Source organism: Caenorhabditis remanei, chromosome X (assembly GCF_010183535.1).
Source record: "Caenorhabditis remanei strain PX506 chromosome X, whole genome shotgun sequence".
NCBI classification, from domain to species: domain Eukaryota; kingdom Metazoa; phylum Nematoda; class Chromadorea; order Rhabditida; family Rhabditidae; genus Caenorhabditis; species Caenorhabditis remanei.
In genome coordinates, this window is record NC_071333.1 from 3766210 (window position 1) to 3790188 (window position 23979).

Sequence of the window (23979 nt, forward strand, 5' to 3'; positions counted from 1 at the left end):
TACGGCAGCTCAACCTCCTTCCCTACACCACTCTTCTCAGTTTCCGCGCCTGCGACGCTACTCTACTGTATCAAACAGATAAATTTTAACTTATGATTGATCGGCGGCGATGCCGCCTCCCTCCCCTGAACATGGTAGGCTAAGATCATGTTTTAACAATTCCTCATCCTATAATAGAATTTATTACTTTTTTATAGATGACCAAGCAAGCTGCGATGAAGTTCCTTATTCACAAATAATTATCACTTCTTGAGAAAAGTTATTTCATTCATTATACTCTTAATCAGCTTCTGTGTGTAACTTCTGTGTGGCGGAGACATCCGAGATCACAGAATTTATCGTACTAAATACAGGCAATGTCTATTTCGGCTTGAGACTGAGAAAACCTTACGTCTAACGTGAAAAAACCAATAAAATTTGTACAAATTTATTTCTATTTCAAAAATTTATTTAAAAGAAGTAAATACAAATTCAAGACAACGGGTGACAATTTATAATATACAGTACCGCTCAAAAGGTTGTCAACTTTGACTGTTTTCAGTGGAAAATGACCAACATTGACACCAAAATACACTGTCAAAGTGGATTATTTCCTAAGATCATTTGAAAGATGAGAAAACGCTGATTCCAAATATATGTATATTCAGTTTTTGCCCTCGAGGCGTGTTATTACCAGGCGTCGAGGGCAAAAACTGAATATATATTTGGAATCAGCGTTTTCTCAGCTTTCCAATGATATAAGTCACGTCCCATAACTCCAAACTGACTCCATGACCTTCCCTAGTAACTCCCGATGGACATCATAATCTCCTGGAATCTCCTGGATGGCGATGTTCTTCTTCCAACGAAAGTTCACCTCGGGCAGCCAATTTTGTCCTCCGAATCCCAAGAAATTGTTCATCATATCCTCCATGAACATTGTCATCTGCAAGTTTTGTAATATTGTGCTAGGAACTGAAAAGTATGAAAAAAAATGTTTTGTCACTTTGATGGAATGTATTTTGACCCATGAAGCTCACTCAATGTGTTTTGCTAAGAGAAAATGTACCACAAAGGGTTTTCATGTGACGTGACTTCGTTTTCGAGATAATTGTAACGAATTTCATGTAGTTTTTGGGAAAAATATGAAATTAATGAAAAAAATAATTTTTGGTCTTGAAAAAAGTGAAAATGTGACATCCTCCAAAAATATTTTTTAATTGCCAATGCAGGAGGTTTCATACGTCTGGTAAAAAAAATACAACTCATTTGGACAATTTTCCTTTATAGCTGTATAACTGCTTCCGAACGAGAGTTAAGGAAAAAATTGCCTTGAAAGCTTTCGTTTTTCGAAATTATGTTTTTCGAAAAAAATATGACATATTATAAATGAGTTCAAATTCCTGACGTTGAAAAAGCTTCAAACAAAATCTGGTGAGAATAATAATTTTTAGAATGCGTCACATCATTTTCAACAAAAAAATCACGTCTCTGTTGACTTGTCTTGTCATATGTACACTTGTACAAAAATTGTAATTTTTCTCATGTGATGGGAGTGCAAATGCTCATAACTCCTCCAAAACTGAAGCAAACAGGCTCAAAAACAAAAAACATAACACAACTGATTATTCCTCTCCAAAAATCAGTTTTGGGCTGCTTATGCACCTATTCACGAAGAAAAAGTGCGAATTAAAATGCCACATTTTGCATTTTAATGCTATTCACGAATGCACTTTAATGTGCATAAAAAACACTTTAATTCGAATCAATCTGCATTAAAAAGCGAATTAAAGTGCACATCGTGGCGAGATATCTTAGTTAAAATGCATGCGCCTTTCTAAAAAATCTTAATTTTTCAAAAAAAGGTCACGTCACAAAAAAACCCTCTGTGGTTCATTTTTTCTCAGCAAAACTCATCGACGGAGCAAAAAAAACGGTTATTTTGGGAGGGAGGGGGGAGTCGAAATAGGTTCCATGTTTGTGGAAAAAAGTTTAGTCCCGACACAAAAGAAAAATTGCCACTTTTTTTCATAAAGTGATTCAATTTGATGACCCCTACCGCTTGCTCTGAAAAAAAATGTGAAACGCATTTTTGAGCAACTAATGAGAGCCCACAACCTCCTGACTGCCATGCCAAATACTAACCGCTATACCACCGATGGTGATTGGAAAACTTGTGGATATATCAATTTTTATAAACTCACCAGTCACCATAATAAAAAATACCAGAAATTCAATAAAATAGTATAGTCCGCAATATGACAGTCTGATAATGCATAAAAACTGGTAGAATACCTCCTTTTATACTTTTTTCCTGAAAGGCGGCGTCATCGTCTTGTGTGCCTAATTGTCAGATCCGCCCACATTCGAGAACGTTCCAAAATATAAGTCTTCCCAGAGAACAAGAATAGCAAGTCTTGTCGGATAAGAAGGGGATTAGTGAGTCTACTGAGGAAAGAACAAAAACCGTTTAATAGAGATGGTCATTAGGCATGTCAAGCAGTTGAGGGAATATTGTGGCTTTGTGAGACAATTTTATTATGAATTGTTAGTTTTCTGCAAGGAGCCAATATGAAGGCAATAACCAACAACTTCAGTTTTGTTGTTGGTCTATCACCGTATCATTTTCCAAAGGCTTCTCCAATACTTGCGTGTATTCCATTCTTTGATATTCCCAGCCGGATTGCCGAGTGCTTTACACTTATGTGAAATTCTTACAGTGTTACTCAAGTGAACTGCTGTATCTTTCCAATTTTTCGAGAATTTCGGAATGTTAACAAAGACTAAATATTTGATGAACATTCGTTTTCTGGTGACATGAAATTTAGTGGTGTTCCATTAAGTTTGAAAACCGCCACAGTTCGAGATTATTTGAAAAAACATCCCCAGAGCATAAGAGACTATTTTCCAACAGCAACCACCATCTGGACAACAATTATTGTCGGATAAGAAAGGATGAATCAACAAAATAAGAACAGTATGGGAAATCTTAAGACTGATGTAAATGAGGAATTAGGTGGGCCATTTTGAATTCGGTGGTGAGTTCATGGGAAAAAGGCAACGTTCAGGGAGGGACCAACCACGTCCAACTTGAAGAAACCAGTAAAAATAGTTTTTTAAGTAAAGGCCAATATAACTTTTCTGTTAGGGAAGCGAAAAAAATTTCTATTTTGATCATTTATGAATTCTATTTATCATTTTCTCTCTTCTTATTGCAAACAAATCGAAGCAGGCCGCTGGAAATCTGGATTTTTCTTCCGACTTGATTATATTGTAAACATTTTAGAAAAATTTCTTCTACTGATAAATAATCTATTCCAGTTTGTGAACTATAACGATTGATCGCTGATTCATTCATTGGCTAGTTTTAAAGGGGTTGTTGGTTGAAAACAAGGCTGTCGCACGGCCGGCCGCGAGAAGAAAAAAAATGAAAAAGCCGCGGCCGGCCGAGGCCGAGGCCGCGGCTTTTTTTTCAAAGTTGCAAAACTTTGTCGTTTTTGAAAAAAGTTTTGCTGGTTTTTTGTTTTCTGGTACCAATCTGACAACCGGGGTTCGATCCCCACTCGTGCCAAAACTTTTTTGTTTTTTGTTTTTGACATTTTGGTACCAATCTAACAACCGGGGTTCGATCCCCACTCGTGCCAAAACTTTTTTGTTTTTTGTTTTTGACATTTTGGTACCAATCTAACAACCGGGGTTCGATCCCCACTCGTGCCAAAACTTTTTTGTTTTTTGTTTTTGACATTTTGGTACCAATCTAACAACCGGGGTTCGATCCCCACTCGTGCCAAAACTTTTTTGTTTTTTGTTTTTGACATTTTGGTACCAATCTAACAATCATGGTTCGACCCCACTGGTGTCAAAGCTGTTTTTTATTTCATTTTTGGTTTTTGGTAAAAATCTGAAGACCAAAGTGGCTTTTTCGGAGAAGGACTGTTCTGAAAAGAGACACTTGTAATCTAAAAATGTTTTTTTGATCTGAAATGGTTTCAGAATGGTACAAAAAAGCAAGAAATGAGATGAAAAAAGGTTTGACACCGGAGGGGTCGAACCCTGGTGATCAGATTGTTACCAAAAAGTCAAAAACAAAAAACAAAAAAGTTTTGGCACGGGTGGGGATCGAACCCTGGTTGTCAGATTGGTACCAAAAAGTCAAAAACAAAAAACAAAAAAGTTTTGCCACTAGGTGGGGTCGAACCTTGGTTGTCAGATTTGTACCAATAAGTCAAAAACAAAAAACAAAAAAGTTTTGCCACGAGGTGGGGGTCGAACCCTGGTGATCAGATTGATAGCAAAAAGTCAAAAGCATATCTAGTCATGTTTTCAGTTGATATGCTAGAGCCGGCCGCGGCCCTTCACGGCCGGCCGCGATTTTCAACAGCCTTGGTTGAAAATGTAAAATTGTATTCCATAGACTTGAGGTTTGTACTCAATGCATCGAAAATCGAAAGCGCGGGTTTCAAGCTGTCAAGCTGTCAAGATGAAAATACCGTCCACTTTGAATAGGGTATAAAAGGCTGAGTGTATTGAGGAGCGTTATCTCACTTTCGATTAGTTACCGGAATACTATGTAGTCTTGTCTCCATATTATTCTAAAATCCTTTTTTACTGCTTTTTATTTGCTTGTGGGAGTCGCCTTTGTCATAGGTCAACGGAGTCATGGAGTGAGTCTTCACAAATTCTATCGACAGTGGGCGATGTCACTGAACGTCCAGACCGTAAAAAGTCAGGATGTCATGGTCTCGGCTAGAAGTGATGAAGGTCATGCAATCGATGAATCGTCCCACCTCCATCCACTTCGAACGTCATGATGGAACTTGAAAAGCAAAGCGAGAAATGACTCCCTTCCCCCAACCGAACCCAATGGTCCTCTTCAGCAGACTTGAGAAATTCCGGGCCGGCCCGGTCGGCTTGATTTGAATTTTTGAACATTTTCACTACAATTTTTTGTCCAAAAACTTTTTTTTCAGTATCCCCTTTTGATATATTAAACTTCAAGTTGTGGAATTGTCGTGGTTTTACAAAAATGGAAATTCTAATTTCAATGTTTTCAGATTTATACAGTGAAGAGTGCTTTCATATGCATCGTTCCTAACTCTGGACTACCTGCTGTTAACCTTGTTGTTTGACGACAAAGGAAGAGACAGCTGTTCACACACTCCCCGATTAAGAAGACTCCGCCCAAGCTCCGCCTATTCCTCGGAGAAGGTCTGCCCATACTCGCAGATCAGTATAGTTTTTTCGATAACCTACTTTCAAAATAAATAGAAATATCTCAAAATGGTCTATTTGTTTTTTGATGATTTTAATTGGATCGTATGCTAAATATTGCGGGAATTTAAAACATCAGGAAAAATTTTATGGCTTCTGTACCAATTATTGATGAAAACGTCAAAAAATGGGAAAAAATTTTGATGAAGAAAAATACGAAATCTGTTCAAACCAATTTCTGAGATGTAAAATCTTGGAATTGGTTCATTTCATGTGTTTTATCAATATTCTGATTGTTTTCGGAACAAATCTTTTTTTTATTTTTTCGTGAAAAAATGTTTTTCATAAGGGAGGACCCTTATGTGATTTTTGAAAAAATTGAAATATCTCAAATTGGTCCACTTACTTTTTGATGATTTTAATTGGATTTAATAAAAAAACACTTTGCGGGAAATATGAATACGATTTGAAATTTTATGGCCTCTAGAGGGATTTTTTGAGAAAAGTTGAAAAAACATGAAAATGAAATTTACTTGAACGCTTTCTGGGGTGTCTGGGGGCTGGAAATTTGTGTGGAGGTAGTCAAAAGCATTTCTAACATGTTACGAAAGTTTCTCGATGCTATCTGGAAATTTGAAAGTTTTGTGAATTTTTGGTGGAAAAGTCAATTATTGGGCCTATTTCCCTATGATGACGTCATGGGGGACTATTAATCCTAGTTTGTATTAATCCTATTAATCCTAGTTAATCTTATTTTTCCTAGTTTGATACTTTATTTCATTTTTCTTTGAGTCGCGTTCAGTGTCTTCTCGTCGTGTTTCCTCTCGAATTGTTCGAAGAGTTCAAACTAATACTGCGGCTCTCGATTTGAGTTTTAATATTTAAAACGAGTCGGAAAACCTTGAAAACGACGGTGGTGACATTTTCCGCAAGTTTCCGGGTTGTCAAGTGAAGCAAGAGAAAACTATGGATAAAGAGGAGAGAAAAAAAAACGTCACCAATATTCAAACCAATGAACACATCCCTTACCGAACCCAACGGTCCTCTTTAGGGCCACAAACCAAGCCATGCCGGCCACAAAGAACAGAGGAGTAGGCGGCGTATATGAATGTCGGCGAAACGGAAATCCTTTACTTAGAAAATTTGAAATTTTCAGAATTTCACAAAAAACTTGAGCTCCATTTTTTGTAAAAAATGTTAAAATTTTTTATTGTTTTTTTTATTTTTTATTATTTCACATTTATTTCACACATTAATTATCTCTTATTTTTCTCCTTTCTGGACCACTGTATTCGAACATCTTGATTTCTTCCACGGTTCTGCTCTTCAATAACTGCAGCCTTCCTCGATGGGGCCAGCCCCTCCTCTTCCTCTTGTTGAAACGTATTCGAATATGAACATCACAGCGTATTGAACAAATTGTTTTTCGATCTCCGGTGATTTCGGCCATTTGAGGGTCAGGAGGGATCGAACCCCTGACCCTCCGATTTGTGGCCGGCGGTGTTCCCAGTTGAGCCATGCCGGCCACAAAGAACCGAGGAGGACAGACAGACAGACAGACAGACAGACAGACAGACAGACAGACAGACAGACAGACAGACAGACAGACAGACAGACAGACAGACAGACACACTGACTGACTGACTGACTGACTGACTGACTGACTGACTGACTGACTGACTGACTGACTGACTGACTGACTGACTGACTGACTGACTGACTGACTGACTGACTGACTGACTGACTGACTGACTGACTGACTGACTGACTGACTGACTGACTGACTGACTGACTGACTGACTGACTGACTGACTGACTGACTGACTGACTGACTGACTGACTGACTGACTGACTGACTGACTGACTGACTGACTGACTGACTGACTGACTGACTGACTGACTGACTGACTGACTGACTGACTGACTGACTGACTGACTGACTGACTGACTGACTGACTGACTGACTGACTGACTGACTGACTGACTGACTGACTGACTGACTGACTGACTGACTGACTGACTGACTGACTGACTGACTGACTGAACAGACCTAAAACAGACCTAAAACAGACCTAAAACAGACCTAAAACAGACCTAAAACAGACCTAAAACAGACCTAAAACAGACAGAAATGAGTTTTCAAAAGAGAAATATGCCAAAGTTGCATGGAACTGAAAGTGTCTTATCCGGATATCGAAATTCCATGGAACTCTGTTAGATCCCTTTAATAATAGGCAGTCTACCACACCGCCCAGATGTAAAACAGTCACGACGCCATGGCCTCGGCTGAGAGAGATGGAGGCAATGCAATCGTACCACCTCCATCCAATTCGAACATCATGATGGACCGTGAAAAGCCAAGCGAGGCGTGCCTCCCTTTTTCCAACCGAGCCGAGTAGTCCTCTTCAGGGCCACAAACCAAGAAAATCCTGAAATTTCTTTTTTAAAGTTGATGGCCGAATAAAAACATGTTTCCTCAAAGATACCGTCCGCAGCCGAGGTTGATCATATTGATCATATACAATGATACTACACGTCAGAGTGCGGCCCCGGGTACCCGAGACCCGGGTCTACCCGGGTAATTCTACCCGAATCCGGGTTTTGAGACTCGGGTAACCCGGGTTCTTGGTTCGGGTACCCGGGATAACCCGGGTATACCCGGATCGAGTAATACCCGGGCCGGGTAACCCGGGTACCCGGGTATTACCCGACCCGGGTCGGGTACCCGGGTACTTGCGTAGCCAGAATCGCAAATTGTTTTGAGTTTTAAACGATTGTGAGGTATACAGTATACTATGAAATGCAAGAAGTCCAACATTCACAATATCCGGTGCAAAAAATCTAAAGCGACATCCGGTTCGGCCTGGCCTGGATTAAAAATTGGTATAATTTTTTTAAACACATTTTTTGAAAATTTTCCAAGAGTAAAAGTGCTTAAATAGTTATAGTAAAAATGCTTAAATTATCATACATATTCAACTTTTGATTGAATTTTAATTATTTAGTCAAAAACTTTTTTTTTCCAAAAAAATTTCTAAAACATGTTTCAAAACTGGCCGCGCGGGTCGGGCTGCCGGCCAAACCGGGCCGGCCCGTGACAAGGTAATCGTCAGGAATAACAAATATCCGAAAGTGGCGATACCCGACCCGGGTACCCGGGTATTACCCGGGTAATACCCGCCCCGGGTAATACCCGACCCGGGTAATACCCGGGTCGGGAATCGCCCGGGTAACCCGGGTTTACCCGGGTCGGGTTTTGTTCTACCCGGGTAATACCCGGCCCGAGTACCCGGGTATTTGTCAATCCCGGATCCCCGGGTATCACCCGGGTTTTTGAGCCCGGGGCCGCACTCTGCTACACGTCATCGGAAACATCTCTCTTCTCGTTGATTATGTACAATGATTGAAAATTCAATGTCTGATTGAAATAAATAATCAAAGCAAAAATTTACTTTCTTCACAAAAATTTCAGCACAACAAAATTATTTCAAATGTTTCGGTTTTCAGCAGTACACACAACATTAAGTATAACATCAATAAAAAACACAAGAATTCAAATAGTTTTCCGATTTTCAAAATCAATTATATGATCACTCGACTGGTTGGGCATTCAATCCCGTCGCTGGAACACTGAAGACATCAGCGAATAGTGGAGGAATAAAAAAACTGGCGTTGTTTGTTTTGATCAAATCAAGGAATTGCTTGTGGAGATCATCTGAAAAATCAATAATTTTTTGAAATATGATGGATAACTCACTGATAGTGTTAACCTCCTCGAGAAGTCCCTGAATCTTGTCGAACAACCGATTTTCTTGATCTCGAGTTGCCAATTGGTAATTCAAGGTTTTAGAGAATCGAGTGTAAGTTTCAGTCAACAGTTGCACATTCTGAATAGCGACGTCTTCCATTGGAATTGGTTGGAGCAGCGTGAGCATTACGAAGACTCCGATTTCCGCCTCGCTAAAATGCATCTCTTGAATCTGAGCCGCAAAGGTTTTCATTTTGATGCCCAATTCTCCGTAGACGTCGTAGAACTTCTGCCAAGCAATAAGGCCGCCTTGTTTGAAAAGGAATCCGTTGTCAGTGTAAGCTGGTGCGGATCGAATAAGATAGATCGAAAACGCGTGTCTTTTGAAGAGAATACTTTTGTCTTTGGCGGAAATTTGATTGAGAAGTGAAACGGATTGGATGAAGGAGACAAAGGAAGTGATTTCGGAATTGATTTCGTTGATAAAGTGTTGGAGAATTTCCGTGTTGCTTTCCTGAAGAAGATTCTGGTTATATTATGAAGATTTTTATGATAAGATACTGTATCAATAAATGAACAAATCGCTTCCACAATGACTCTCTTAGCAATATTCTTCCCGCAAGACTAACCCCTCACGGTCTATTCCCCACCCCGTCCAGGTCCTCTCCAGCAAAAAATCAATAACTCACCAGTTCAAAATTCTTGATGTTCATCATCATTATTCTCTCATTCGAGTAGGCATAAGTCGGCGTATGCAATTGACGAATTTGTTGAGAGATCTGAAATTCTCGTTTTTAAAGCCATGTCTGCAATAGTAAACATACCCATTGGAATTCCAACTTGTCCTGTTGAATCGGGTCAATTGGTACATTGCTGTAGGCTGGTTTCAGAAAATCTAGAATTCTTTTTTATGAAAAAAATATGTTAAGTACACTCACGACGCTGCTGTTTTTTCATTCCCACTTCTCTGCACTTTTTGAGTCGGCAAGCTTTACAGCCGATTCGATTTTCCATGGTGATCATGCACGACGTCTTGTATATGCATTGATACTCTTTGTCGTGGCTACGGCGGAAAAATCCCTGAAAGTTATTTTCAGGATAACTCGATAAAAAAATCAATACCTTGCAGCCTTCACAACTCAAAACTCCATAGTGAAATCCGGTCGATTTGTCGCCACAAATCAGACAATACCGTACTACTTTTTCTATTCCGAGTGGTTTCGGGGATACCACAATGTTGGTAACGTTGTTGAACGGTAACATGGAGAGAGAGAAGTGCACAAGGAGAGAAATAAAGGGATGAGTGACTGACCTGGTAGTGGGGAAGAGGAGAGAAGGAGGGTAGGTCAAACGGACAGATGGAGTGTGGGAGAGCCCGCGTTAAATGGAGAGATCAAGCGGTCATGGTGTAGAGAGGACATGATGACGTCATTTCTATGTGGAAATTGCTCATGAGACTGTACGCCTGTGGAAATCTCGGAGAAACCAATTTTTTGTTAAAAAACAATTTTATGCTATCTCGATTACGTGTATTCCATTTTTGAAATCAAAAACGCAACATTTCTAGCGGAGATAAGTGCACAACGGTTTGAACTGTGCCAAAAACAAATTTAACGTTTAATTGTCGTTTCTTTCGATATTAAACGCGACGCGCACGCAATGCGGCTCGGAAAAATTTGAATATTTTCGTTGTGGACCTTACACCTTGTATTCTGTGTGATAGCAAACTAACACTGGAACAATGAAGAGAAATCGTTCCTGTTTCAAGCTAATGATTATTGTCCTCGTGTCCAAAGGTTAATATAAATCGAATGTATAAATAAAAAGCAGTTCGCTCAAAAACTACAATGTGAAACAGTGAATTTATGTGGAGAAAGCGGGCGGTCATAGAGCGCAGTTGCAAGAACTGTGCTGAGCTGGTTCGCAGCCGTATCTGTCGCACGATTTTTCTATTCCCTCGTCGTTTTGGCGACGTCATGATAATCAGATAATCCGATCATCTCTTATGGGCGAATTCTACGCTTCATGGAACAGTCAAATCTAAAACCTTTCAAAATGAATCACACTTTCTGTCTGCCAAGTAAAAATTATCTGGAATCAAAGGAAACAGAATACATAGTAAGATGAGGCTAGCAGAGATTATGATTATGGCGGCTGTGCAGTACAGGATTGGGCGTTTGAGTGAGCAGAGAAAAGATGGATGAAGTCAATTGTGACTGGTTTGCGGACGAACAACACACAAAAACAGAGCTATTCTTTTCGAGACGCACAGAACTAACGACTTGTGGAACAGACGTCGTCGACCACGTTGACTATGCTGGATTCATTGGATTGGCTTAGTGGGTACCCCTTCTTCCCTTATTCCATGCCTGATACGGGTGGTACGACAGAAAAAACTGAAACGTATTTTGGGATCGCCCTTGTGCAAAACACACCCCTCATATCAAGCGTTAGTAAAAGACCGAGGAGAGTATATCTCGTAGATTAGGGACAGTAGAATATTCAAGACAAATACTAAAACAATTTCACTCGGTAAGGGTTCCCAGAAAGATGAAAAAATGTCTTCTGAATTTTGCAGATCCATATTCATTTTTGCATTGACCAATTTTTCTTATTAGTCCAATGGCTATATCTAAAACCAATATCCAAAACACAAAATCCAATAAATTCTGTACTATCGAATAGCGTTATTAATGCCTAGGACGAAAGAAAACTGATTCTCTCGACTCGAACGGGGGTGGGAGAATGATTTGTTCTCTTGGGACGGGTAATCAGTCTAGTATGAGTAGACAGGCAACGGTTTAAATTTTTTAGCGAGCACTCTTCACATTTTTCTTGTTCTACGTTTTCGTTCATTTTCCTTTCGCCCAAACAGGCGAACTCGAAAGGTAGAAAGGAAGAGGCAGAACAAATAAAAACGGTTGGAAAGAGATTATAATTTTTGCAGAAGGAGAAGATGGTATTCATCAGAACCATGGTCAACTAGCTCGGGCCGGGAAGGCTCGAGAAAGCAGTTGAAATTACGGCCAGGGCGGCACTGAAAGCCAAAGCACCATTAACAGCTCTTTTTTCTCTATATTCATACTCTTGTTTTATTCCATCCCCGTTTGTTTGCAGTATGGTATCATTCAAAAAAGTGTATCGTTGAAAAAAGAGAGACTGTGAGATGTAACTCTCAATAGCAGAGATATAACATTCGGAATCCAAATCGTGTGTTTCTGAAGATCTGAAATTTTCAGGAATTTGTTGAAACTTGACCTTTTGAAAAAAATTGAAAATTTTTTTGTTTTTTTTTTGTTTTTTCATTAATCTATTTATTCATTCAATTCATATCTATTTCACACATTAATTATCTTCTATTTTCCTTCCTGCTCCACTGTACTCGAACATCTTTTTTATATTCCCTCTTGTATGTTGATTGGCTTCGTTTCCATCCTCCAGTGTAAACTCTTCTTCGGTGTGGTTACCATTGAACATCCTTGCCCCAGGGCCATCAGTTTGTGATGTTGGACACTTTGTGAGCAATTAAAGCGAGTATTTGGGATTAGGGCTCAGGGGGGGATTGAACCCCTGACCCTCCGATTTGTGGCCGGCGGTGTTCCCAGTTGAGCCATGCCGGCCACAATCAACTGAGGAGTAGACGGCGTATATGAATGTCGGCGAAACAGCTCCGCCGTTATCCCTCGCCGAGTAATTTTTTTTAGAATTTTTTTTTGTTTTTTTTTCAGAAAAAATTACTAAAATGAAAAATTTTTTGAAGTGTTTTTTTTCGAAAAAAAATTTCGGAAATTTTCTTTTCAAAATTTTTTAAAAAAAATTGTTTACCTTCTGAGAGTTAAATGTGAATAGTGATGATGTGATAAAATGTGGTGATCGACTACAATGAAAATGAACCAACCGACCGTATTGTTCATGGAATGCAAAGAAACAAATTAGGTTATGTTTTTTACAAGAAGTGATTTGAATTTGGATTGACAAAGAAAATGAGTAGCATGATTAGATAAGGCATTCCACATAAGTATTGTAATCGAGAAAACGTGGTAAGAATTATGAATCATACAGATGAGACACATTGAGCGACGGGAAGAGGAGGTAAGCCTGACATGAGTATCAGGATTTGAAAATAAGAGGCGCCGAAGTTATATAAAAGGTGTAGTTGCGCTATGAGCCTACGGCGACGCGTAGAAAAACATCGAGATGGGAGTGGCGATCAGAGTAGAGCCAATAAAGCTTGTTACAGCGGTGAAGTATTATCCGCAAAAAACTGACTGGGGGACCATTCCGGGTAGTGAAGCTACAGGTCGAGATAGAATAAAAATTTAGCTTCAACTTCAACGTAATTTTGAGCGACAATCTCATTATTTCAAGTGCATCAAGAGTTTTCAGAAAAATACCAACAAGCCTCATATTTAGAAAGGGAATGTTTTATGGGTTTGTTGTTATACGTAATCTAGGTTCATTCCAACTCGCAGCCATAAACCTCTAAAGCCCCTCTAAAAAGGAAATTTTTATTGAGAGTGAAGGAATTAAACCACTTTTATCAGAAAGAAACAATTGTACTTTTGAGCGGTACTGTATCTCTCAAAGTAGCTCTGTTGTTGGGTCGGCCGCTGCCAGGCTTCCCCTACCAACGAGTGAAATGATTGTCTCAGACGTTGTCTTACCTTCCTCCGGTAAAATCGCCCTATTTCTTCTCCATACAATCTCATTAACTGGTGGTCTGGCCCAATTGCTCATTATCTACTCCTCCTCACTTCCTATGTATATTATTTATCTTCTACCATACCTTCATTCTTCTTCCTATCTGTTTAAATCTTCTATAATTATCTTACAGTTTACATTCTTCTTAGCCCCTCCACCTCTATTCATGTATTTCTCCGGTTATCTCCCTTTTACTGGTGTAGCATAAGTGGCATGTTCCCTCCTACAATAAATAAATAAAAACAATTATTAGTGGGGAGGAATGCAATTGTTTCTTTCTGATAAAAGTGGTTTAATTCCTTCACTCTCAATAAAAATTTCCTTTTTAGAGGGGCTTTAGAGGTTTATGGCTGCGAGTTGGAATGAACCTAGATTACGTATAACAACAAACCCATAAAACATTCCCTTTCTAAATATGAGGCTTGTTGGTATTTTTCTGAAAACTCTTGATGCACTTGAAATAATGAGATTGTCGCTCAAAATTACGTTGAAGTTGAAGCTAAATTTTTATTCTATCTCGACCTGTAGCTTCACTACCCGGAATGGTCCCCCAGTCAGTTTTTTGCGGATAATACTTCACCGCTGTAACAAGCTTTATTGGCTCTACTCTGATCGCCACTCCCATCTCGATGTTATTCTATGCGTCGCCGTAGGCTCATAGCGCAACTACACCTTTTATATAACTTCGGCGCCTCTTATTTTCAAATCCTGATACTCATGTCAGGCTTACCTCCTCTTCCCGTCGCTCAATGTGTCTCATCTGTATGATTCATAATTCTTACCACGTTTTCTCGATTACAATACTTATGTGGAATGCCTTATCTAATCATGCTACTCATTTTCTTTGTCAATCCAAATTCAAATCACTTCTTGTAAAAAACATAACCTAATTTGTTTCTTTGCATTCCATGAACAATACGGTCGGTTGGTTCATTTTCATTGTAGTCGATCACCACATTTTATCACATCATCACTATTCACATTTAACTCTCAGAAGGTAAACAATTTTTTTAAAAAAATTTTGAAAAGGAAATTTCCGAAATTTTTTTTCGAAAAAAAAACACTTCAAAAAATTTTTCATTTTAGTAATTTTTTCTGAAAAAAAAACAAAAAAAAATTCTTAAAAAAATTACTCGGCGAGGGATAACGGCGGAGCTGTTTCGCCGACATTCATATACGCCGTCTACTCCTCAGTTGATTGTGGCCGGCATGGCTCAACTGGGAACACCGCCGGCCACAAATCGGAGGGTCAGGGGTTCAATCCCCCCCTGAGCCCTAATCCCAAATACTCGCTTTAATTGCTCACAAAGTGTCCAACATCACAAACTGATGGCCCTGGGGCAGGGTTCTTCAATGGTAACGACACCGAAGAAGAGTTTACACTGGAGGATGGAAACGAAGCCAATCAACATACAAGAGGGAATATAAAAAAGATGTTCGAGTACAGTGGAGCAGGAAGGAAAATAGAAGATAATTAATGTGTGAAATAGATATGAATTGAATGAATAAATAGATTAATGAAAAAACAAAAAAAAAACAAAAAAATTTTCAATTTTTTTCAAAAGGTCAAGTTTCAACAAATTCCTGAAAATTTCAGATCTTCAGAAACACACGATTTGGATTCCGAATGTTATATCTCTGCTATTGAGAGTTACATATCACATTCTCTCTTTTTTCAACGAGACACTTTTTTGAATGATACCATATTGCAAACAAACGGGAATGGAATAAAACAAGAATATTAATATAGAGAAAAAAGAGCTGTTAATGGTGCTTTGGCTTTCAGTGCCGCCGCAGAGATTATGATTATGACGGCTGTGCAGTACAGGATTGGGCGTTTGAATGAGCAGAGAAAAGATGGGTGAAGTCAATTGTGACTGGTTTGCGGACGAACAACACACAAAAACAGAGCTATTCTTTTCGAGACGCACAGAACTAACGACTTGTGGAACAGACGTCGTCGACCACGTTGACTATGCTGGATTCATTGGATTGGCTTAGTGGGTACCCCTTCTTCCCTTATTCCATGCCTGATACGGGTGGTACGACAGAAAAAACTGAAACGTATTTTGGGATCGCCCTTGTGCAAAACACACCCCTCATATCAAGCGTTAGTAAAAGACCGAGGAGAGTATATCTCGTAGATTAGGGACAGTAGAATATTCAAGACAAATACTAAAACAATTTCACTCGGTAAGGGTTCCCAGAAAGATGAAAAAATGTCTTCTGAATTTTGCAGATCCATATTCATTTTTGCATTGACCAATTTTTCTTATTAGTCCAATGGCTATATCTAAAACCAATATCCAAAACACAAAATCCAATAAATTCTGTACTATCGAATAGCCTTATTAATGCCTAGGACGAAAGAAAACTGATTCTCTCGACTCGAACGGGGGTGGGAGAATGATTTGTTCTCTTGGGACGGGTAATCAGTCTAGTATGAGTAGACAGGCAACGGTTTAAATTTTTTAGCGAGCACTCTTCACATTTTTCTTGTTCTACGTTTTCGTTCATTTTCCTTTCGCCCAAACAGGCGAACTCGAAAGGTAGAAAGGAAGAGGCAGAACAAATAAAAACGGTTGGAAAGAGATTATAATTTTTGCAGAAGGAGAAGATGTTATTCATCAGAACCACTGTGCTACCGGTGCGCCCGAAATTCGACTCTCTCTTTCTTTACATTAACCTTATAGAGCACAGTCGACGTCCGGCAACGTTCGTTGATTCCTAGACGCGAAGCTCGAGTTTTTGTTGTTTAGAAGTGTGGAATTCCAGATTTGGTCCTATTGATTATTTGAAGTATAATTCAGAAAGGTTGGAATCCTCGATTTTAGTGCGTATCGTAGATGTATTCATATAAGAAATTTGGAGATCTTGCTCCTTCATCGGACCATAGGGTTGATGTTTTCGCACGAAAGGTTGTAAGAAAGAGTTTGTCAAAAATCGGTGACACCAGGGTGGAATCGAACCACCGTCTACAGATTAAGCCTCCGCAGCACTACCACTGTGCTACCGGTGCGCCCGAAATTCGACTCTCTCTTTCTTTACATTAAACATTCTTACAACCTTTCGTGCGAAAACATCAACCCTATGGTCCGATGAAGGAGCAAGATCTCCAAATTTCTTATATGAATACATCTACGATACGCACTAAAATCGAGGATTTCAACCTTTCTGAATTATACTTCAAATACTGATTGTGTTTTACTGGTGAAAATGACACAGAAACGCTCTTAAAATAATTTATTCCCATCAAATTCACTTTTTAAAGAAAACTTAAAAAATGATGACTGGCGGCTCATTTGGATCGTCACAGGTTTTGGCTTTGTATCCTGACTCGAACACTTCCGCTTCGAATTCAGCTATACTCCTGGAATATTCGGTTTTATAAAATGTTAACTAAAATTTAGTCGACTCACAGTCCTTCAACAGGAACATTCGCTGTGCTTTTTGGATGGAGACAATGATTGTGCCCGTGAGAGGAGCAGTTGTGACTCAACAGGTAGCTCCATTCGTATCCCTGTAATTAATACATGTTGAGGTTCTCCGAAGATTTTTTTTGTTACCGGAGATCCATCTCCTCCTGGGGAGAACTCATAGAATAATTCCTTGGTGTCACTTGTTTCGCAGAAGCTATCTGTAGCCATGATGTCATGTTCTGAGCTGAAAATTTCGTTTTAAAAGTTATCAAGAGTTTTGCTTCTGAAACTTACAAAACGTCGTGCTCATAGACAATCAGAGTTCCGCACCACGTGCCGACCTGTGGATTGCAGTGAAATTTCAGATGAATACGGGACGGGTCCGACTTGCAGAGAGCCAAAAGGCAAAGAAGCAGAAGAATATTCTGGAAGAATCTCATTCTCGATGAAGAGAGAATCCAACGTAAATCCAACTTTGTTTTATTGAAAATCATCATTGCTTCAGTAAAATATCCCAAGTTTCGATTTTTGAGCTCCAATATCTTATTTTTATCGTCTGGATTAAAGCTTCAAATTATATGGCAGTTAAAAATTAAGTTATGATAAGGAATTGTCTTGAAAACTCCTCTGGATTCATTGCATTTTTCTGTAAAAAAATGTGTAAACCAACAAATTAGGAAGACGTTCACACACCTACAAATAGTGAAGGTTTTGTAAATGCAGTGAACGCTAGCCGACTAACATGTCCTGGTTTTTGTGGTGATGAAGATTGGTGTTAACCAATTTATGTATTAGGTTGAGTCATGTTTCTTTCTTTTTTTGGGTAATTTTTGGGATGAAATTTCTTAAAGGCTAAAAACTCACATAATGAGAAATAATATTGGTTGGTACCTACAACTCATTATAATTATCCAGGTGGCTTGCCGTTTCTCTCCTGCTAAAACTCAGCCGTAGGAGCATCAAAACACATTAGGTGCGCTTTTTTGATACCTTTCTTCGTCTAGATTTTTTTCTTAGAAAACGTTGGCGAGAATTGGTAAACTATATATAAAAAATAATGGTAAATTATTATAAAGAGCCAATGAAAACATTTGAACTAAGCAACAATACTTTGGTGCGGTCTCTTAACAAATGCGACGATTAGTAAAATAGGGATGCGTGACTATTCTTTATTTTTCTGCTGGGTTAATTTTGACAGTTGGTCGAAATTGCTTTAATATAGTAGAAAAGACAATACTGTATCTGAATTTATTTTGTTTTGGATATTCACGCCATTTGTCTTTTTTCGCAGGAAACGTTGAAGTCAACAACACCAAAAGTGAGTGATTTTTAGGTTTGATGGTGCCTAGTGCTCGTAATTTTGAATCAGTCCACTAGATATTTTGACCAATTTTAGAGAAACGTATCTAGTGTTAATTACTTGTATCAAAATAGTTCAGGCCTTGCTATTAGAAGGACAAAAATTAGAAGGACAAAGATTAGAAGGACAATTAGAAGGAAGTAAAATATTTTAGCATTTTTCACAGTTCAATAGAACAACGTAGAAGATATAAAGAGGATGTAAGCGTGAAAAAATCGGAAACAAAAAATTTTCAAATGGGTGACTTATAAGGAATGATTTTTTCCTGTTAAACCCTCTTCCCGCTATTTCAAATCAAATATCACCTAATTGAATCTTTCTAAATAATTTACCTTCAATTCCCATAACATCTTATCTGCGCCTTTGGCCTAAATTATAATTTTCGTCTTACTTTATTTTAAATGTAACGTGTTAATGATTTGCACATTTGTTTCAACAAATAAAAAATAAATAATCGCATTGGATTTGTTTCTGAAAATCGTATCTGTCAGTAATAATTGAATTTTTCCTCGAGCTTGAAATGTGATGCCTCAACTTGACATTGAGTAGAGAGCCGGCGTTTCACAGATTTTACGGAAATTTGGAAGCCTACTATAGAAAAATACATTTATTGACCGAAATCTAAAAGCATTGGTAAGTTTAAGAAGAGAAGTATCAGTGAGTGGAAAACTGATGGAAAATAACCGCACCACGAACTAACATTCCAGTATTCGGATCAATGGAATTTACAGGTTGAAGGGAGGGAGAGTTGAAATGAACAGCACCGATTAAGTTGATGGCTCTCTCGTAATATGGAATACTGAGTGTATTGGAGGATAAAAAAGATGGGGACTGTGAAGAAAGAGTTGGTAGAGAAAAAGAATATAGGGCAGACGGAGGAGCTAAAAACTATGTGATTGAACCAAAATTATATAGAATTGGGTCCGTCGAAGCAGCAGGATCTGTTGTCAAATGTCGTAGGAATCACTGGCAGTCTCCACCTGTGCACTTTCTGAAAAAAATATTTAGGTGATTAATATTTTGTGTAGCTACTCAGAAAGCCTCATTCAAAACTTTCTTTTTTGGCAAGATTACGGACCATCGTGTCCACACAGTGGCATCATCGTAGGAAAATATCATTCTTATATATAAAAGACAAACTGACGTGCTTTGGACAACGACCGCCGCTTTAGACCACTCGGCCATGCGGGCATATTCCAAAGTAAATGACCACGTGAATGAAGAGAGACCAGCCGGCTCAACCGCCAAAGACGGGGGAGACAGGCTGGTACTCAATAATTGACTTTTTACCCAAAAACTCAGACAAATTTAAATTTTTCAGCTAACTTTAGGACATTTTTGATGCTTGTTTGAAACAGGTTCTTGTTTGAAACACACAATATTTCAATTCTCAGACACCTTAACAACAATCCAAGTAAATTTCAAACTTGCATTTTTCAAAAAATTTAAGAAATGGGACCTTTATGATTTTTGACAAAATCGAAATATCTCCTAATGGTCCAGTTTGTTTCCGTTGATTGTTATTGAACTATATGTAAAATTTTGCGGAGCATAAAATCTGATATGAGATTTGTGGACTTCTAAAAGAGAATTAAGAAAAATGAGAAAAATGTGACTTTGAAGTTCATCTGGATTGTTTCTAGGGTGTCGGAGACGTTGAAATTTTTCATGGAGGTAGATAAACCTGTTCCTAACATTTAATGCAGCAAAAGTTTCCCAAAGCTATCTGGAGAATTAAAATTTTTGTGAAACGTCAACTATAGGGCATATTTTCCTACGATGACGTCATAGGGGACTGGTGACATATTTTTTGAAAATCACTGCCGCTACTACCAATTAGTCTTCTAGACAGTTCCATTTACAAACTTGCGAAATGGTGCAGTTAGATTTTGTTGAATATTCATTGTTGTAGGTTCAAACGATTTGATTCGCTTTTTGCACTTACCGATATTGAGGTTGCAACTCTGTGAAAATTAAGTAAACCGCGTCCAAATTAAGATCTAAAAACACTAATGGTTTTGGATCCCGGCTTCTATCATATTCCAACTCATATTCTCCACTGGAGAAGCGGTAATACCAGAAATCAATGTCCGGATAGTCAATTTCATCAATTTTGAACAAGTGTTGTAGACAACTGTGATTCCTTGTCCACGGATGACACCTAGCAGGATAAAGAGCCGGATTAAGTGAGATTTTTTGGCAAGTCTAAATCACTTTTATACTCATAATCACTGAAAATTAAAACTCACGACCAGAGAAACCGTTTTATGCAGCGGCCACCAAAATTCCTTTCGAACATCCAACATATCATCCAAACAAGTTTTCTGCAAATAGATGAGTAGATAAGAAACTTTGTGTAGAGAGGAAGAGACGTCCGGATAAGCGGGAGGGACAGAAGGGCAGGTAGACTATTATGACCGAAACAAAGAGCGATCACCAAAAAGTTTCATTCATCGTAGATCTATAGTTTCAATATTCAATTAATCAACTAAAACGAAATAGAAGCTTCGTTATTGTAGTTAACTCCTTTTTGATAGCTCTGCCCACTGTTGAGATATGGAGATTCTCAAAAACGTTAATTTTCTTGTAAGAAAAAATATTAAACGAAGATCACGGTGTTCAAAAGTTTAATAAATTTTAAAGCTATATTGGTTGTGTAGAACGAACCCCGATCTCCATTTTTGACCACTTTGTGATAGCTCCGTCCCTTCTTAAGATATAATAATTTTAAGATGGTAATTTCAAAAGTTTCCATTAATTCGATGATTTGGTTCTGATAGGGTTATTTAATATTTGAACTATCCTACATTTGTCTTTTCAAAATAGGTCCAGTGAATGACCAAAATTTATTGTTATCAATTACTAATTTAGCTGGCTACTCAGTATTGTTCATCATCGACAAAAAACCTGGCACATATCAAATCGCAACAACATTAAGGGTAGTTGAATGAAAAATATATGATATTATCAAATTGGATTGAGTATATTGACTCTTGACGATAGACAATTGTGATCCGGGAATATTCTAGGGAACAAGGGGCCATAACTCAGTTTTTCATAACCTGCAGCACAAACTGAAAAAAAACTTTTTAAAAAAACTAGACAGCCTAAAAAGACACTAGAATTCAAAGACTAGGAAGGTAGAAGTTGTATTACGGTAATGTGGGAACATATAACTCTTTGATCATATTCCCAGCTCCCAGTAATAACTCACATTTTCAAAACTCGCAGCACCGACTGTAACATGTCCTATCCGACCAAACACTATGTGAAATAATAGAATAAGATAAATAGAATTCAAAGAAAATAAGGTAACCGGGCCTCTGCTCACATAGTAGCCCAAATAGATGTGAAGTATACTCTCAAAACGGAGTTTATATACATTTTTCATAGAAGGACGGAGTCTTCAATACTCCATGCTCAAATTTCACCCACCTGCCCACTTTCGTATTTCATCAGATTACTGGGAACCTATTGTGCGTGCAAGGGGGGGGGGGACGCAGTAGATTAATTCCTCGTAATTGAAATAGGAAGAAGGTATAATAAATACAGCGTAAGGGGGAAGGGAATAGAAAAGATTAAAATTAGGAGGGAAATTAGTTGCACTTGAGGGGGGGGGGGTGGGTGTAGGGCTTAACTAGAAATTTGAGAAGCTCCTGGAGTCAAAATCCCTAAAGTAGTGCTAAAAGTATTGAAGTGTCCAATGTTCTGCAGCTGCCATGCACCTGGCTATAATTCTTGCAAAAGGGCTAATCTAGCTCTCTCTATTTGTTATCATTCTTATATATAAAAGACAAATGGGCGTTGTCTGTTTGTCTGAGGCGATGTCCGCAACGGTTTTGGAAAGAGAAGAGAAACTGAGCCAGCGGGCAAAACCGAACTGGCATGCTTTGGACAACGACCGCCGCTTTAGACCACTCGGCCATGCGGGCACATTCGAAATTTAATGACCATGTGAATGAAGAGAGACCAGCCGGCTCAACCGCCGAAGGCGGGGGAGACAGGCTGGTAATCTTACAATTTTTCAATGAAAAATTCATTCATTCCAACTTGTGAAAAAATTAAAAAAGTGATTTATTTCGAAACTCGTTGAAAATATGGCGGAACGTGATGAGGACATTAGAAAAATAGAATGAGTCAATTACAGCCAACGTCGTCAGTCTGATCGATGTGAACTCTCTGCAAAATCCTCAAAAAGTTAACAGATCATGTTTTCTTCGGAACATATTGGTTAGCTGCTATTGTCAAAATGTTAAAGAAGACAGATTTCCTTGATGTAAACTTTTTATTGAAATCTTCAAAAAATTAAAAAATCATGTTCTAATCTGAACGTATTTATTGGCTATTATCGTGATGTTACAAAAGACAGGTTTGGAGAAGTATGTTTTGGCTCTATTCCAGATTAGATGTCCTTTGAAAAGTCGAACGTCCAAAAAAACTGTTTGACGTCCCTTAAAACATTTAAACGTCCTTTTTGGTTTCAAATATGCTCAAAAATGTTCAGACGTCCCTCAAACCATGCGGGTTCATCGGAAAAGCGGGGCTTTGCAGAGAAGGGGTTTTATTGGGGAAAATCAAAGAACTAGGTTTGTAGAGGGAATCAGATCAAAAGATCTGACGGATTCAGTGAATCCAGTCTTTAGAGCAGGAAACGGAGAAATCCCCCATTACCGAAAACCGCAAAACCCGTTTTCTGAAAGTTTTATCAACTATTTTTCAAATAAGTGGATTTCCAGACGAATTCCAGATGGTATTGATGACAAAATAGAAATTAAACTGGTATTCTCGACTTTTCCACTCAATTCAAAAACGTATCAGTATAAATTATCAAAAAATTATCACTTTGGTGATGGAATAATGTGCCGCCAACCCTTAATCTTTAAGAAATCTTCAACTGGATTAGAAAATCATAAAAATTCGTCCAAACTTCAAACTGAGAGATCAGTCAATCGGTGTAGCTACGATACACAACGATTCAACTGACCGCCTAGCTAACAGTCCTCAGAAAAAAACTTACCGGTGTAAACAGAGTTTTGGAGATCTCCAACTCATTATAGTAAATATTGGAATAGTAGGATAAAGAATGGAAAAAGTGAAGGAATAATTGCTTCAGACGATTCATTGAACCATTGGAAACGGAGCAAATTACTGGCTTCTTTGAAGTGGGAAGATCATCGAACAGCTCAAGCGACTTCAAAAATTCGGATACTTTTAGAGCTTCTACTGTCTTCTTGCCATCAACCGAGTTCTGAAAATGATAATCTTGCAAGTTCTACGCCGGTTCAACTATAAGATTCAATTAATTGACTATTACTTTACTCAGTTTCCACAGCATCCCCGAACGTTACAAATCCAGCGTCAAAGACGCTCCAGTCTGGCTACCAATCAGCGAAACATTAAGCTGCGCTAATCGTGCACCAGATTCCATTTTTTTACATCCTGTGATTTAGAAACACAGTCTGTAATGCCTTTGACGCGCCTTCATGCAAATTTTGTTTAAAACGAGCCGAAGTAACGCCAGACTGACAAACAATATGACCTGAAGTACCTATCAAGCGCAC

General features: G+C 38.5%; 2 protein-coding genes across 2 annotated transcripts; both read right to left on the reverse strand.

Moving 5' to 3' along the window:
• Nucleotides 1-8780: 8780 nt before the first annotated feature.
• On the reverse strand, nucleotides 8781-10201 carry GCK72_022721 (uncharacterized protein; the record flags this gene model as incomplete). Its single annotated transcript, XM_053735019.1, has 6 exons — nucleotides 8781-8905; nucleotides 8948-9452; nucleotides 9628-9717; nucleotides 9763-9833; nucleotides 9877-10018; nucleotides 10061-10201. The coding sequence occupies 6 exons, from the start codon at nucleotides 10199-10201 to the stop codon at nucleotides 8781-8783; spliced, it is 1074 nt and encodes a 357-aa protein (XP_053578585.1).
• Nucleotides 10202-16915: 6714 nt separating this feature from the next.
• Nucleotides 16916-17498, reverse strand: GCK72_022722 (uncharacterized protein; the record flags this gene model as incomplete). Its single annotated transcript, XM_053735020.1, has 4 exons — nucleotides 16916-17009; nucleotides 17059-17159; nucleotides 17206-17302; nucleotides 17353-17498. The coding sequence occupies 4 exons, from the start codon at nucleotides 17496-17498 to the stop codon at nucleotides 16916-16918; spliced, it is 438 nt and encodes a 145-aa protein (XP_053578586.1).
• Between the last annotated feature and the right edge of the window lie 6481 nt (nucleotides 17499-23979).